General features: G+C 44.0%; 2 protein-coding genes across 4 annotated transcripts; one reads left to right on the top strand and one right to left on the bottom strand.

The window, feature by feature from the left end:
• The first annotated feature begins 7069 nt into the window (after positions 1-7069).
• Positions 7070-13379, top strand: SURF4 (surfeit 4). Of its 2 annotated transcripts, none has more exons than XM_009642251.2 (5): positions 7070-7314; positions 8463-8539; positions 9160-9203; positions 10176-10362; positions 10616-13379. In XM_009642251.2, exons 1-5 carry the CDS (start codon positions 7122-7124, stop codon positions 10880-10882), a joined length of 768 nt encoding a protein of 255 aa, XP_009640546.1. In that variant the 5' UTR covers positions 7070-7121; the 3' UTR covers positions 10883-13379. The 2 variants fall into 2 exon arrangements, with proteins under 2 accessions (XP_009640546.1, XP_035753548.1); XM_035897655.1 differs by having other exon boundaries at positions 7271-7314; positions 8365-8539.
• Positions 13380-13812: 433 nt separating this feature from the next.
• Positions 13813-16603, bottom strand: SURF2 (surfeit 2). Of its 2 annotated transcripts, XM_035897635.1 has the most exons (5): positions 16342-16599; positions 16021-16124; positions 15394-15585; positions 14640-14806; positions 13813-13896 (listed from the first exon to the last, which is right to left on the bottom strand). In XM_035897635.1, the coding sequence occupies exons 1-5, from the start codon at positions 16467-16469 to the stop codon at positions 13813-13815; spliced, it is 675 nt and encodes a 224-aa protein (XP_035753528.1). In that variant the 5' UTR covers positions 16470-16599. The 2 variants fall into 2 exon arrangements, with proteins under 2 accessions (XP_035753528.1, XP_035753527.1); XM_035897634.1 differs by lacking the exon at positions 13813-13896 and having other exon boundaries at positions 13971-14806; positions 16342-16603.
• Between the last annotated feature and the right edge of the window lie 206 nt (positions 16604-16809).

The raw sequence follows: 16809 nt of genomic DNA, 5'->3' as shown, positions 1-16809 counted from the left end.
GCCGCCCTCGGGCCGCTTGTAGAGCGAAGCAGCCGAGTTCTCGGGACTTGGGCTTCTCCCTAGGAGTGGATAAACGGGAGGAGAGCAGGAGGCCGAGCTGCTCTCGTCTTCTTATGAGCCGTCCGGGCTGGCAAATCGGGCATAAAGGGGTGTGGGAAACCGGAGTGGGGTGATAGTGATAGGAAATCAAAAATCTGAACCCTGGCTGATATCTGGAAACCCAAACTGGAAGAGGCTTGCCAGCACCATAGGGCTTAGAATTGGGGGCAAAATGAAAGCAAACAAGCTGATGTTGTCTTGTAATCCTTTTTACGTTTTATTTCAGTGGAGGCCCTTAAGATTTCTCTGTTGAATAGAAGTTTGTGATCCCTTATTGTATATGAGAGCAGGAGTATTTTGTGTGTAAGTAGCTGACCTGCTGGTGATGGTGTTAGAAAGATCTTCACTGTCATGGTGATTCATCTAATTGAAAATAAGAGGCAGTATCTAATCCTATTTAGCAAGTTCTTGGGGAAAATCTGATTCTGCCTGGTTCTACAACTCTGGCTGTTGAAGCAGTGCGAGTTGTGTGGTGCACCATAACACGTCACAGCTCTGAGGGGGCTGTGCTGCCTCTGTGTCCTTAACTGAGTTTCACTGGGAAAACCTGTTCTGCGCTTCTTCCCCACCCCCAGATGGAAGACTCATTTTGGAGACCGAGCTTCTTACGGCGTGTGGAGTGTTCAGTTTAAGGGGTGTCTGGATCATCTTTGTCATCATCTGTTTACGTTGTCCTCCCATTCCTTTTAGAGGAGAAAGCAAACTATCACTATAGTGTTCAAATTGTTTGCCAAAATTTACACCGCTTGTCCTGACCTTTTTATAACACCTCTCTGTTTATTCCTGTATGACTATTTCTAGATGTCTCTTAACACCCCTTTTCTCATACTACTAAAAGCTCTTTTGTCCAGCGAAAAAGCAGTTTGCTTCCTCCTGAAATGAGTTTTAAATGGCCAGCTTTACTTGTGCTTGGCCACATTCTATTTAAAGATGAGTCTTTCCTTAAGCTGCAGAATTTGGAGTGTTTGCATGCACTTACCCATCACACTGCAAAGCAGTTCTTACGGCTTTCCAAGTAACAAACTCCTTTGATAATTCTGCCTCTAAATAGCTGCCTCGTAGCTCAATCTGATACTTTCAGTACTGCTCAAACTCAGTATCACACCAGTGTAGGAGTGGAGAGACTTACTAAACAATAACCCTTGGTATATATTGCGAAGTTAACACTTGGCATTACAGAAACTGTTAGTTCATCTTGGATCAAAAAACAAAATTACTTGGAACGTTTGGACTGAAATTATGTTGAAACTGTACTTGATGGAGGCGGAGGTAGTGAAGCTGGACAATGACTGTTCTGGGAGCTGAATGCATTCCCATTGATAACTTTGCTTTCTTCACTCCCTGTATTAGTGCTCAAGACCTAATGAGTCTTAATTTCTGTAGCATAAAAGCCCTGTGGGAAAATGTTACAGCTACTTCCATGGTTTATCAATAAGTCCTGAATGTCTCTCACAAAAGCGAGAATAATCTGTTCCTTAAATTCAAACACTAAAGCTTAACTTTTCTCAAAGACTGTAATTTCACTTTGAATTAGTAAATTATGCCTTGGATGCCAAGATACTCTGTAGCAGCAAGTGCTCGTAACCCAGAGGTGAACCAGTGCACTGAAGGCATGGTTTTACAAGGCAGCTAAGCTTGCCTGACAGTTAGTGATCAGTGAAAGGGGTTGTCCTACTTCTCCCAAGGCTACATTCCCCTTTTCTCTCACACTAGTGCTTTTCTGTCACTCGACTGGAGAGCTGAAGTGGCAGGAAGAGAAATTGAGTTGACTTTTCTTTTTTCTATTGGTTCCAATTATCTCATTGTTTAGGTCAAGTGAGGGCAAATGCTGGTGGTGGGATCGCTTGTGATGAGAACTGGCCATCAGTTTAGCTTGGCTATAGCGTGAGTTTGTAGCCTGCAGGTGCACAGTAGGGCTGGCGAGCTGTTCTGCTCTGAGCTGTTAGCTGTTTCCAAGGGCTGCAGCAGAGGAGGCAGCTACTCGGTGGGTGTTGGGAAGGTGGTCCTGTGGAGTTCAGAGAAGGCAACTTACTAGATGTTGGGGAGGGTGGGAAAAGCTATTAAAGGTTCTTAAAATCTAGGTGCTCCACAGTGCAAGGAAATCAGGATCTCTGTTAAGAATGATGCCCAGGGGTTGTTTTTAAGCCCCATAACACCACCCAATGTTATTAAATAATTGGCACACTCAGAATTTAAGCCCTTTTTTAGTGGTTCTTGTTAAGATATTGCATGCTAAGCCCTTTGTTGCAGTCACCATATACTGCTGACGTTGTACTGAAAATAGCCGTATCTGGGGCCTGTACTGATTGTTTAGGGTTATAGAACTGGTTGTCTCCCCTCTGTAATCCCCATAAGAGGGGGCAGATCTCAAGCAATTTTTCTGGTGTCTGTAATAATCTTTAGGAATGTGTGTGCCTGGTATTTCTGCTGTTCTGAAAAAAAACTATGGACAAAAATGCAAGGACACTATTGAGTCATTGTACTGCAGTGAAAGGGCTCTAAGGGAGAACCAGACTCTGGGGGTTTTATTTAATTTTCCAACATAAATGCTGGTGCACGTTGTTCAGCTAATTCTAACATCTCTATTTTGCAGAAAACAGAAGGGAGAGGGAAACGTTTCATTGTTAGTTTGAACTTTTTTGTGGTTTATATTAAAAAACCTGAATTTGGAAACCCTTGGTAATGTAGTCACGTCAGTGCACTGATGCTATATTGCTGTAAGCTGAAGAGCATATTCTGGTTAGGCCAGGAAAGAATCTTCCCGTGAAGAGAGCGAGCGAAATGCAACACACAACTACTAAATCCCATTTTAAGGATTTGATTAATAAATAGCTTTTTGGAAAAGGGAATTGGTATAAAGCACACTTTAGGAGTGAAAAGTATTGTCGTGAGAAATCTTCCTGCAATGAAAAACGTGAGTAAAACCACTGGCAATGCTCTGGTGGGTCAGAGCTCTCTTCTTGGCTTTTAAAATAAGTGGGGAAAGCCGCTGTTCCCAGTTTCCACAAATAACTTGTAGACCTTGATTATCCCAATGTGATGGGCATTACTGTCCTTGTGATTATTAGATGGGATCTCCTTAAGTGGATCTGTACAGGTTGGTGAAAGGCAGTGATTTGTCTCTCTGCCAGAGGATTGAGCATCGTATTCCAGAAAAGATCACTGGTGTCCCAGGCTGCTAGAGATAGCTCTGTCCTCCCAGAACAAAGTAATCCTTTAAATGAATACAAGCTAGATAGTCAGAATATGCCCTTATGAGAAACTGTAGAGAAATAAAGCTGTGCAGCCCACGAGAGGGCTTTCTGCGTAGATTAGCAGACTGCTGTTCATCACTGTGATCATAACTTCCCTGCTCCAAGAACACGTGTGTACACACAGAAAAGGCTTCTGTGTTTGGACACAATATACCTAAGTGACAGCAAAAATTCCCAAATCCTGGCTGTGTATTGGTCTTAAAATACCTGTAATTATGCTAAGGTGTATATGCTTTTAACAAAATGGACTAATTTGTAGTAAGCTTGAGACTGTTGGAGGTGGGATATGGTTTAGAAAGCATGGTAAGAGTCAAACCAGAATCACTTTATTACCTCTCTTTGGGCAGGCCTCTATGGATTTGAGTATTCAAGCTTCCTTTTGAAAAATTGATTTTGAGTAGAGATTTGATTCAGGGATCCCTGGAATCTCTTGTGCATCTTTGAGAGGAGCATTTAAATCTGGTTTTGCCTTTCGAATCCTATTAGAGGGGGAAGTGGCAATGCAAAGCCCCGCTGGTGTATGTTAGTGACTTTGCTGCCAAGACAGAACCAGCTGTTCTTTAAAATAGTTCTACTTCAGCATTTTGTTGTCTTATCTCAAGATGTTCTGCCTCTTAGAAGGAGGCAGTATGTGCCAAGAATAGTTGATGCAAAGCCCATAGCAGAATAAGCCGTCCAGTTACTTGATGTCATGAGTTTAACACTGATACCTCCATCAATTTCAACAGTTTTGTTTTGGCTTAGGTGTATTGTGCTTAGTGGAGTGCCATTTCAAGTCCCATGTCTTAGTTGATTATGTTTATTAACTGCAGCTACCAAGTTTCCCATATGTGCTGCTTTTATCTGTGTGAATCGTGACGGAAATAGGAAGTGGTCTCAGGGTGCAGCATTTGGGCTGCATCCTGCTGGTGATATTAGGGACAAACCCAGAGTGTCTGGTACTACTGGTTCAGTCCCACTTCTAGAGATCTGATAAGTTACTCTGTCCTTAGTTAAATTACTTCAGTAATTTATACTCAAATCCTCTAATTATAAGTCACTCGATGTCTGTTACGTGGTCTTCCTGTGGGTATCATGTAACTGTTTTCTTCCTTTCTCCTTGGATCTCCATGGCTAGCTGTTCTTCTGGCTCAGATTTTTGTTCATACAGTCTGTTTCTGAAGCTTTTTTTACTTACTTTATGCTTGCTGTGTACAGGGGTTTCAACTTTTACGTAGCTAAGTAAATGCAGCTACATGAGTTATGGATGTCCAAAGACGATGTGTGTCATAAGGTTGCTTAGCACTGCAGCTACCTCATGCTTCAGTCTCTGACTTGTCTTAAGCTGATTGGATGTGTGCACTCATGTTTAATAGATAGCGTAAAATTCTCTCTATATGCTATGAGAACAGGTAAATGTTAAATGCTGCCTTAGCTCCTTCACCTGGACTGTTGGCAGCTGTTTGGTTTGAGGGAAGGGGAAGATGAGATCAGCTCTCATGACCCACTTCAAAACAACAAAGATGAGCCCTGGAGGCAGATATCTTCTCTAATGTTTGCTTCTTTCTTCAGCCTTGCCACAGCAGGTTTGTTTTTTTCCTTTTTCTACAGATGCCCAGCACTTGTCCTCTTTCATTTCCTTCTAGATCAAAGTTGCCTGTTCTGCGTCTTGACAAGGCAGACTTGCTTTACAAACCACTTTCGGTTTTGTACGATTTCCAAAGCAACTGTATCCTCCGTATTCCTCAGCAAGTTTGCCCAAACGCACAGTGAAATCCGACAGAGAAGAAAGCTGTAAACCAAGATGTGTGTCTCATTCAGTGACAAAGATCACAAATTTTCTTCTGACTCATTCATCCAACTGTTGACATGGCTTAAAAAAGCCTGAAGTGGCAGCCCTGAGTCAGAGTACAGCTGGACTTAAACTGCACTTGATTAACTTGAATCTTGACCCTTAGACTCTGGATGCATGCAGTACAACTAGTGTAGTTTGTTCCAATACTAACTGTTTAATTAACTATTAAGCATGTTTGCTGGACTTTTTTTCTTACGATAATCTTCAGTCACACAGTAAGCAAGGCTTGTCACTTGCATAGGATTTGGAACAGCCTTCAGTATTTACTAATTAGTGTGGCAAGAATAAACTTTCAGGAATGGCTTTAGTCTCCTTTCTCCATGCTCCCATACATACTGAAAGCATGCAATGCTGCCAGAACTTTAAAAAGACTCTGCCCAGAAAGAAACTGATCAGCTGTATTGTCTAACCTGAAGTCAATGTAAATACTGAATTATGAAAGAAAAGGTTTGTGTGCCTTTTCTGTCCATTTTTTACAATATAGTTCAATGCTGTCTGGAAGATGCCTATACGCATGTGGGTTCCCCCGCCCCTTTTCAGGCTTGAGGAATTCTAATATTACACAAACTGTGAATCAATGTGCCTTACAACACATCGAACTTTGTGTGAGGTAATGGGGTTTTGCTAAATGGCTGCTCCTCCTAGTTGTAACACAGGGATCTCTGTGGAGTCTGGCACTTCTGCAGGAAGGCTTGTGGCGTGGGCGTTACAAGTGTCAACCTGCCCAAACTGCTCCTGTCATCTGAAGGTAGAAACCTGCTGGATAATCTTGTAGGTAGTTTTAGATTAAATTTACATTTGTTTCTTACTAGATTGCACTTACTCAAACAGTAGCATACACTGACTCCAAATGCCAGTGATCTGGTTAAGCTGAACCTGTGCATGAAATGGGCCGGCCAGGTGCTTGCTTGTGTTCCAAGTGACACTGCAAATCCTAGCAGAAGAATCTATTAAGTAATAACCAGTGCTGTTTAGGAAACTGGGTGACAGTTAAGCACTCGTCATAATTGAGAGGCAGTATGTTTTCCTGTGCACCGCACAGTCCTGTAGAGCATGCTGGTCTGCACCCTCTCTAGCAATTGTGTATTTGTTCCTTTGTAATTACTGTAATTGTAGAGCAAGCTAACCAGTGAGTTTGCAGGATGAAGGAGTATGTGGGACCAGATACATATCGCATTCCCAAGAACTAAGGCTCAGCATCTGTTGTGTGACGATACAATTTCCTTTTAACTAGTACACTGAATTGTATACATAAATGCCTGTTTTCTTTCTGCACAGGATGCTGTTTTTAATGGAAGTAGAAACTGTGTATACTTGCATAGAGGATAGAGGGTGCAATTTTATACAGTGGCTACACTGACCTAGCAGCTGCTGCTGCTACATGGGTACACATGCTTTGCACTGTTGCTTTTCTGAGCTGTTAGAGGGAACTAGCTTGGCAGAAAGCTTATTAATGTTTTTAATTTGTACAGAATTAGTCTTTTGTCAGCCTGACTCCCTGAATCAGTTTGTTACAGGGTGTTGAGTGCCTGAGCATGTGGGTGGGAGGATTGCCCTTTCAGCTCCTGGCTATCTGATAGTTGAGCTGTAACATGAAACCCTGAGATAGACAAACTAAAACCAAGGTCAGCCTTCATCTAGTAAGAGCTCCATCAAAACACAGTTCTTGCAGAGAAAGGTGCTGCTGGGTTTTGCTTTTCTCCAAGTCCTTGGGTGGAACACAACAACAGGTTTCCCCCACTGCTCCCAAGTGTTATCAAACTGGAGTGGAGAAGAATTTCATTAAATCCAAGTCCCAAGTATGTGTTTCTCTCTAGATGTTGATGACCCTGTGGGCGTGAGAACTGCTGACCTCGGAGTCTGCAGAGAGCGTGGATGTGTTATGCCTTGAGTATCATCTTGCCTTCCTTCCCCACTAACAATGCTGTCTGCCCATGCAGTTCCTGAGGGTGACGAAGCAGTACCTCCCTCACGTGGCTCGCCTGTGCCTGATCAGCACCTTCCTGGAGGATGGCATCCGCATGTGGTTCCAGTGGAGTGAACAGAGGGATTACATTGATGGCACGTGGAACTGTGGCTATTTCCTGGCCTCCATCTTTGTGTTCATAAATCTCTTCGGACAGCTGAGTAAGTGGCTCTAAGGCTGTTAAGGTGGATGCCAGAGCGCTCCAGCATGTCTGCCACCCTGGCTCATGTAAGCAGTGTGAATCATGTAAGCACGGGATGCCTCACTGATTTCTTAATAGCCATTGACAGCTTAGAACTGATAGTACTACATGGGCTGAATGAAAAGAACTCTTTAATTGACCTGCTTCAGCCTTTCCTGGAAGTAGTCTTAGGGAATTTCTTGTGACACACTACCTCTGAGTCAGAGATGCCAAGTATCCATTAGAACCATCTGTTTTCAATTCTGTACATGCATCTATAAACGCATACCACATTGCTGGAATTATCAAAATGAAATACTCACATTTTCTTAAATAGGGCAGTGTTAAGACTTTCTCAGCCTGCTGGTGTTTTATGGGTATTAATCTCAATGCCAAAGTCTTACCCTGCAATTGGTACACTTAAGCCAGAGAGAGGTGCTTGTGTCAGACTTTCAAAGCCCAGGAATCAAAATAATCCCAGAAGCAGAACTACTCCATGTGTGCTAGATGGACGTAGGGTATCAGAAATGAGAAGTAAGGGTTTTTTCTGTTTATGTTATGTCCCTGATCTACTGCTCTTGATTGCTGTACCAAGTTCTTGTCTTGTGCCTGGGAGGTTTTTTTACCTTCATGTTTTTGTGTAGAGAATCAGCTTAATTTAATGTAGTTACCAGTCCTCGTGTCAAAGTGGCAAAGGCTCTCAGTGCTTTGTGACAGAAGACTTGAGAAAAGATATAAACCAAAAGCTTTCAAGGAAGACAGGTGCAGCACATTAGCCCTGACGGTTATATCATTAAAAAATAAAATTCATGATAAGTTGAATTTAACTTCTTTTAATGCTTTTACACTGGTAGCTGCTGTTTGGTGCCGTGTGTTGGGGACTGCATTCAGCATGTGCTTACCCTTTGTAAAGTAGAAGATACTTCTGGAATTATAAAATGCTTTAAAATGCACTAAAACTTCTTGGTTCTCCAACTGATTTGTGCTATTAAAATTTCCTGCCTGATGTTCTCTGTGGCACGGTTGAAAGAAATTGGAGTCTGCTCAGTTCAAAACAAGTTACCATTCCTGCAGCATCCTTTCCCATGCAAGCCAGAAGTGTAACTGTGTTCAATTTCCCCAACTCAGGCGGCTGTATCCTGGTGCTGAGTAGGAACTTTGTGCAATATGCCTGCTTTGGACTGTTTGGAATTATAGCATTACAGGTAGGAGGCTTAAGTCTTCAGCCCTTCTAAACCATATCTTTCAAATCTTCTCTCTTAGCTCCTGTACTACCAACATATTTAAATACAACTCACGACCCGGGAATTTTTCTCCACCCTGGCCTAGTGCCAGTCCTCAATGGCATTGAACTATTTTGCTGCTTCTGTTCTTCTGATGTGCCCAATAGATCCTTGGCTGTAATTGCAATTAGTCAGCTGGAGACGATTCAATACTTGACCTTGACCAATTTAGCAGAAGTAACTTGCAATTTACCTGTCTGTCAGTAACGTGCCAAATATGGAACCCGCAGTTGCTTTGGCCTTCAGCACACAGCTTTTGTAAAGGACTGTCCCCATCACAAAAGATCCTAGCTACTAGTATCATTCCTGTTCAAAACCAATGAATTTTTGTGGGGGCTAAAGCACAAGTCAAATTCTGGCTTCTGTTCCCTGTTTTACACTGACTCATCGGATCACATTGATGTAGCCTACCTTGTTTCCTTCAGTATAATGTAATTCTAATTGAGTTCTGCTGTGGATAGTACAGGCTTGAAATCATAACATAAATTCAGAACTTCAGTGTAATTTATGTGGTGTTTTAACCTGCTTTCTTCTTTGCCTAGACTATTGCATACAGCATTCTATGGGACCTGAAGTTCTTGATGAGGTATGCCTATTTAAAGTTTTTATCAAAACAGAATGAAACCTGTTGTCTGTTGCTGCCCCTCTCTGACAGAGGATGTGATCTTTGTACATAGTATTTGCTAGAAAGTTTTTTATAAATTATGCATTTACATTAAATAAGGAATGACAGCACTTAAAAAAAAAAATATCCATAGAGTCTGTGTTAAACTATAGACAGCAGGCTCAGTGCTGTAGAAAGGAAAGACTAATCCTAACCCACTAGGATCTAAGTGACTCTGCTATCAAGCTCCTTGCTGAGAGCTCACCAACAACTGTCTAGACTGGATCAGTAAGCTGCTATTATTTCCTAAATGGCTAAAATAGCAACTGTGCTTATGCATGACTGAAGCCATTTTCCAAGAAAATTAAGCATGTAGATATTAGAGTGGTTTCTGAGATTTTAAGTTTCTAACACGTTCTCTAAGCAGAAGACCGTTCTTAAACATGAGCTTTCTTGTCAAATCCGGAGCGATGGCGCTGTTACCTTTTAACCCTTCTCTTCTGAGGAGAGGGCAGGGGCAGCACAGGATCTATACTCTGTACAGGATCTACAACCCTGTAAATGTGTAACTTCTTTTAGCAGTATCGCTGTTCTGTTTTCTCAGAGCAACCTCTGAACTACTTTGGCATATATAGCTAAACCTGAGGTACAGAATAACTTCAGCACAACAGCTAAATTCATGCTGTAACAGATGCTAAGTAACTGTGCCTGAGCCGTGGGTGCTGGACTTCTCTGGCAGGCTGTGTGTGTCTACGCAGGCTTGTATAAATTGTTGTTGTGTACAATGCTGCTGTTTCAGCTGTGAAGTCTAATGCAGAGATGTATCGCAAGGTGCAGGGTAGGTCACTCCTCACTAGCACGCAGATCCTTAATTGAAATTGTCAGGTTAGACTTTAAATCTGTAGATCAGTGCAAACTAATAAGCTGCTCCCCTCCATTTCTATCTTTCTGTAGGAACCTTGCCCTTGGGGGAGGCTTGCTGCTGCTTTTGGCGGAGTCGCGCTCAGAGGGAAAGAGCATGTTTGCTGGTGTCCCTACCATGCGGGAAAGCTCTCCTAAGCAATACATGCAGCTGGGGGGCCGTGTGCTGCTGGTCCTCATGTTCATGACACTGCTACATTTTGATACGAACTTCTTTTCTGTAAGTATCTGAGTCTATGAGTTAAGGAACTAGAATGTAGTACCAACTGCCAGATTGGCTGCAGGACCTGCTCAAGGCTTATCATTTAAGTCTATTTTTTTAGTAGAATTCATACTTAGAAAACTTGCTAAGTCATCTATGCCATGACAACTTGTTCTGCTGAACTTATCCATGTTCTGTTCTGATGGTTTTGTATCTACTTTTGTATCTCTGTATTACCCATGTGTAAGCTTGTGGGTTTTTTCCCTTGCAGATTCTGCAGAACATTGTGGGCACAGCCCTGATTATCTTGGTGGCAATTGGCTTCAAGACTAAGCTGGCTGCCTTGACTCTAGTCATCTGGCTGTTTGGCATCAACATCTACTTCAATGCCTTCTGGACCGTCCCAGCCTACAAGCCCATGCACGACTTCCTCAAATATGATTTCTTCCAGACCATGTCTGTAATTGGAGGGCTCCTCCTTGTGGTTGCACTGGGCCCTGGTGGAGTCTCCATGGATGAGAAGAAAAAAGAGTGGTAACAGGAATAGCAACACTTCTTGGGACATAACATATTAAGTCCAGAACTGATTCTCTATGGATTCAACAAAAACTGCCAGCATTTTACACGTACATGCCCCCTTCCTATTAAAGGCACAGATGTTTTGAATTTGATTTACAGTGGCACCAGTAATACAATAGGTAAAATCCCGTTTCTTCAAGGAATGTTGCCTAGGCTTATTCTAACTTCCTAGATTTGGAACTAACCCAAGGAACCTGCATTTTGCTGATGCTTCAGTGAGTTGCAGTAGAACAGTTGCTGTCTTTAATGTCAGCAATGTTTTACAATTTGAAGTACTGTGAGCAGATACAGCTGTATCATTCGGTGTGCTGTTGGGTTCTAGCTATAACTAAAAAAGTGGATCCCCTTTCTCACCCTCATGAAAACTGTCTCATGCATAAGGAGTTCCATTGCTGGTTATAGCATTGTTTATCAAGGTGGAAAGCAGCATAAAAAAAAATTGTTTTGCTGCTCAGAGGCCTGTAATTCCATTTTGTTTAACAAGAGGGGAGGTCTTTCCTGCCCCCAAGTGGAAGGCAAAAAGAAAACCCTGAAAGTAGTTGTACCCCCCTCTAGGTAAGAAGAGGGGAGGAGGTTTCTAACATGTCCCAGTTCTGCTCTTGAGGGGAACAAGGGAGAATCCTGTATTGCTAATCAGGAATCCTGTATGGCTAATTGGATTTCAAGAAGGAAGAGGGGGAGATATTCCTGAAGAGACAGAATGTTAGATTCTGTTAAAATCCTGTGCCAAAAGAACTCTATTCAGCATTCTTTCCCCCAAAGTTGCCCCTCCTGAATTCCCAAGAAGGGAGTCAAGTTGTGCTGCAGATTCCATAATAAAAAAATCTCCTTTCTGCTATTAACCAGCTTATATCCATATATGCCCCAAATTCATATCTGAATTGCAGGTTATTGGTGAAAGTGTCTTCAGAATTACAGAAACTCCCCTTTTGCCTGTACTCAGTACATGCAAGATGAGGGCCATCTTCTAATCTCTAGTCTTTGCTTCTTAGATTCACTTATGTCAGTCTCTCAGCTGTAAAAGTCCCAGTTGGCTGAACAGTGGAAGAGCTGGGGTGCTGAACTCTAGAGTACAGCCCCTTCTCTCTGCCATCCCGGACCACCCCTGAGATGTGTAGGGAGGAAACGGGGAAGTCAGCTGTGTGCTGCTGTAGCCCCAGGTCTCAACTCTGTATGCAAAGTTACAGCTGAAGAATGCAAGTGCCAAGCCTGTGCAGTGAATCAGCAGCCAGGGATGCAACTTGCATGTTCAGAGAGGAACTCCTCAGTGTAATGGTGAGGAGGGAGGAAGGCCCTGTTTTCACCTCTCGGTGCCACAACCTCTGTGCCATGAACATCCTTAGTGCTGCTCAGAAGAGGCGTTTTGTCCTCTGCTAGTCAACTAGGTGAATCTCTTTCACTAGAATATGAAAGAATTCTAGAAAGCGTGAGCCCTGCCACCTTGCTATGGTTACGTTGATTCCCTGCACTGATGTCTCCCTTGAGAAAGCTGCTCAACTGATTGTTCAAGGAGTGATTCGGCTGAACGCCTCCAGCAGGAGCTGTTTACCAGGATCTCCTGGTAAGGACACTAACCTGGACAGTTCAGCTCAATGGTTGCATTTTAGGAGAGAAAACTAGGCTGAAAGAACTGACAACAGATAGAAGAGCACTGTTGAATGTTAAACCAGAGATTTCATCGTTATAAGGGGAAAATAGCCTATCTAATAGCAAGATGCGCTGCTGCTGAAGGGAATGAGTTGGTATGTGGGGGTAGATGGGAGGGGAAGCCAGCCTTTAAGTTCAGGTCACATAGAAGGCTTTCTTTTTTAAATAGGTTTTGCAAGAGAAGTTTTCAGCTCAAGTGTTCACTGTGCCTGTCCCTTCATAGCAGAACAAAATGGTCCTTTCAGTTATGGATACACAGCACGGGATGCTTTTGCTCAGCTTCACTGCAGGTCCTAGAATGGTTTTAGACTACATCAAGGCAGCCACTCACAGATATTTTAACTGCTGTTGATGTTCATACTATTTATAAATGGAGTGATAGAAAAAACTCCTGAAAGTAGCCCACAAGTTGGCTTTCTCAACTTCTTTGTGTCCTGTCTAAGGAGCTGTGTGGTGGACTAGTCTGAAACACTGACCCGTTTCCTCTGTGGAAATAAAGTCCCCTTTCCAACAAGAGACCCCAGAAAAGGAACTGATACTGTCCCTTGCAGCAGAAATATTTTGGTACTGAAGGGGCACAGTTAGGTGGAGGGCATTATAAGATATTTCTAGGCAGCGCAATATGCAGACTTACTGTGAGTCCTGATGCAGAAGATTCTGGTTTCCTACATACACTGCTGTATTCATGCATCTCCCAAAAATACAGTGACCTCTCCCCATGGCTGAGAAGCTCTCACAAGCAGGATGTCAGCTATCGATTGGCTCTGCAAAGTGTTCTGGAATTCATTCTGAATATATTTTTGCTTTCTATGTGGAAAAAGAAATAAGTATAAATTCTCATTTTATGCTGTATTTTGTACCTTAGTTGTGTTTGAAAATGTTTTGATTTTTGGAAACAATCAAAATAAAACAACGGCATCTTTGTATCCACTTGGCGTGTGTGACTGGTGCCGCTCCACAGACAGGCTGCCTGGAAGTGCTGGTTAGTGGTTGTCTCCTGTGCTTTCTCTCGCACCTACCGAAAGTTACTTTTCCATAAAGAGGTCTGAGCACTGGGCTGCCTGTACTTGACTGCAGCAGCAGCCTTCCCTGGGTGGTGGGGGGTGGCTTCAGGCTGTTAGAATACAACTTAATTCCACCTTCCTCTTCCCCTCCCCAGCTGTAACTGTTACCTGGAACAGGCAAACATTTCAGGCAGTCTTGTTATGCAACAGGCTTCAGGCGATGTATTTATCATAAAATTTATTTACAATTGGTTGCTTTCTTGAAGTTCTTGGATTTTTGATGATGACTCTTGAATTTCTTCTTTAAAGGGCCTGACTGTTTCTGTAGGGAAGAAAAAGTTAATCAGCTTATTTCCAAACCCCAAATCCAGCCCTGTCCAAGATAGCTTAAAGAGCAACCGAGTGTGGTCTCCTTTACCCACAGAGACAGAAGCAGCCAGCCAGGACGTCTCCTTGCCCTGTCCTTCTCTGACAGGCATACAGTTTCATTGGATAAACAGTGACAGTCCCCCTGGAGAAATGAGCCTGAACTTCATCCAGCCTTAACTTCCCAGTTTGATGCGGTTACAAAGGATCCAGCCCCTTCCTCTGGGGCTGCCTCAGAGAGTTAAAGGTTTATCCATCCTTATGAATGTCATAGGGTATGTCCTGTAAGGCAGGCTGTGGGCAGCTCCTCAAAAGAGGCAGAAAAAGAGTCCAGAAGGACCCTGTGACTTCAAAAGGGTTTAACTAGTGTTTCTGTATTTATGGGGAGGAAGATGATGGAACACCCAAGACACACTTTGGTCTCCCTGTTAAAGAGAATGTGCAGCAGGATCCCATCAAAACGAGCTATTTATACAGGCAGGAACATCCCTAGTTAGAGCAGACAGGATAAACATTTACTGGTAGTAATTCACACCTCAGGATGCGAGTCGGTGGCTGGCACATGGGGAAAGTCTGTTCTCCTGAACAGCTTTGCACCTTCTGCCGGTTCTCAGACAGGAATAGATCAGACAAACGCCTACAGGATGGGACCGTGGTTCCACGTTCCCCTGCTGCTGCACGAGGCAGCGTGACTCCCACCTTTCCCCTTTTGTTGCCAACTGCTCTGCTGACATCCATTCTTCCACCATCCTCTTTGTTCGTGTCACCATTCTGCTTGGCCCCCTCATCCTCACTGTCTGTGGCAAAGTCATCGCTGCCCGTTGTGGTCTGTGGAGCTGCTGGGCTTTTTTCTGGGAAGAGTGCAGCTAAAATACAAAGATGTATCTCAGGATCAGTTTCCTGTGTAGAGAGGCTCCGTGTCCCCCTAACTTTATTCTGAGGGCATCTCAAAGGTGATTTGTCAAGCTGCTTCCATTCTCTGAGCATATACGTGTCAGGGCTGAAGTACCTGGGAAAGAGACACACTGGTGTTTTATTAGAAACATGCCTGGTGCTCTCACTAGCCCCATTCTGAGAACTGTTCAGCACAGCCAGCTCTGTGTCTGCTCTCCTGTGGCAAGGCAGTGTCTCCAGGTTTAAGTCAGCAGCACGGCCTGACCAACTCCTGTTGGATGGGAGTACTTGCTCCAGAGATACCTATAGCAGCAAATCCCGGTGGATCTTGTATCCCTCCCCTCAGGCCTTACGTGATCCAGCTCTGGTTAGTACTTAGTGATAATTGCTATTTCTTATTGGGCAGTGGTGAGCTTTTCTGAAATCCAAGAACCCCTAACTGGATGGAAGCCACATGCCTCCGGCATGCGAGCAGCAGGGAGCAGTAAAAAGCAGCCCAGGAGAAAATGAGCCAACAAACTCTCTTCAGGACATAAATGACACCAACATTCTTACTCACGTGGGTACAGGTCGCTCATGCTGTCATCCGTCTCCTCTCCATCCTCATCGCTGGACTTTGGCTCCCAGAACTCCTCTTTTCTGTAAGGCTGCCTGCTCCCGTTCACTTGGTCATCAGGGTACGGTGTCCGCTGCTTCTTCTGTCGCAAGCAGGCAGGAACGTACTCCACTCCTTCCTTCTGGCACTCCTCATCTAATAGTGTGAGCAGCACTTAGCAAGGCTACCCGGTCACCTTACTCCTTATTTCCAGCTCTAGATTATATTAAATGTAACTCAAAAGCATGTTGAGCTCCAACTAATATACATTCATGTAATCTACAGAATGATACTATGGACCGTGAAAGACAGGAATGGTGTTAACGCAGCGACTGTACTGGATGGGTGAATCACCCTCTCTGGGGAAGTTTTAGAACTGCTCCTCTCAAGTAAGAATGTTCCAAGGTATTTGCTAGAGGCCTACTTCTCCCTGCATCTGGGATCTCCCTTCCTAGCTGAGGAGCACACACAGCAACAGCAGTACATTACTGTCAGTCTAAAGAAAATGCATCCCCTTCCTTCGCATAGAGCTACTGGAGTCTCAACTGCTCAGGGAAAACAGACGGTTGTATCTTCAGAAAAGCCACTTACATGTTTTTAGGGCCTTCTGATAGCGCTTCCCTTGGACATGACGCAGCACGTGCTCTGGAAACTTGTTGATGTGTCTGAGAGTGAGCTTGCAAAACAGCTGGTGTCTGACAGAAAGAAAGAAAGAGCCAGCAACAGAGTTTAAGTATGCTATTGCTCGATAACTATTCACTGACAAGCACTGTGCTCAAAGTTGATAAATTATCAAGATTTTTCCAGTCTCCCCAAACCCATAAAGACTCAAGAACTTTGTAGAGGTTGAACACTTTATGTCTGAGATTCAACAAAGTGTGAAGCATAACACACAAGAGGAAGAATACGTAGAGATTCTTTGTGCTGGGGACTATATGGGGCTCAAACTTGCCATAGTCGAACTCTCTGGCTGTCTTTATCAGCCGCTGATACTTCTTGCCATTAGTATAAGCCTGCAGCTCCGACAGCCGACATGGCATCTCGTGGCCTGTCAGCCTGCATCTTACCTGAAGAAAAACGTTGTCTGGTCAGGGAAGCTCAGGGGATTGATTACCCCAGGGCCGGGGAGGGCAGGAGAGATCTCAAGCTCCCACCAGCGTCCTCCCCCCCAGCACCTCCTCCGACTTCTACAGCGGGAGAAAAGCCTCCGGGCCAGGGAGCTCACTGGGGCCGAGCCCAGCTGCGGGGGCCCCTTCCCCGGCCTGCTACCAACCGGCCTTGTCCCCCTCACGAACCCCTTCGGGGACGCGGCCTCAGCATCCCCTCACGAACCCCTCGGGGAGGCGCCCCCTGTCCCCCCCACGGCCCCCCTCCGGGGAC

This window comes from Egretta garzetta, unplaced genomic scaffold, assembly GCF_000687185.1.
Source record: "Egretta garzetta isolate BGI_Z169 unplaced genomic scaffold, ASM68718v1 scaffold417, whole genome shotgun sequence".
Taxonomy (NCBI): Eukaryota; Metazoa; Chordata; class Aves; order Pelecaniformes; family Ardeidae; genus Egretta; species Egretta garzetta.
Note: the sequence above shows the minus strand (reverse complement) of the source record. Positions and strands in the feature narration are given on the sequence as shown.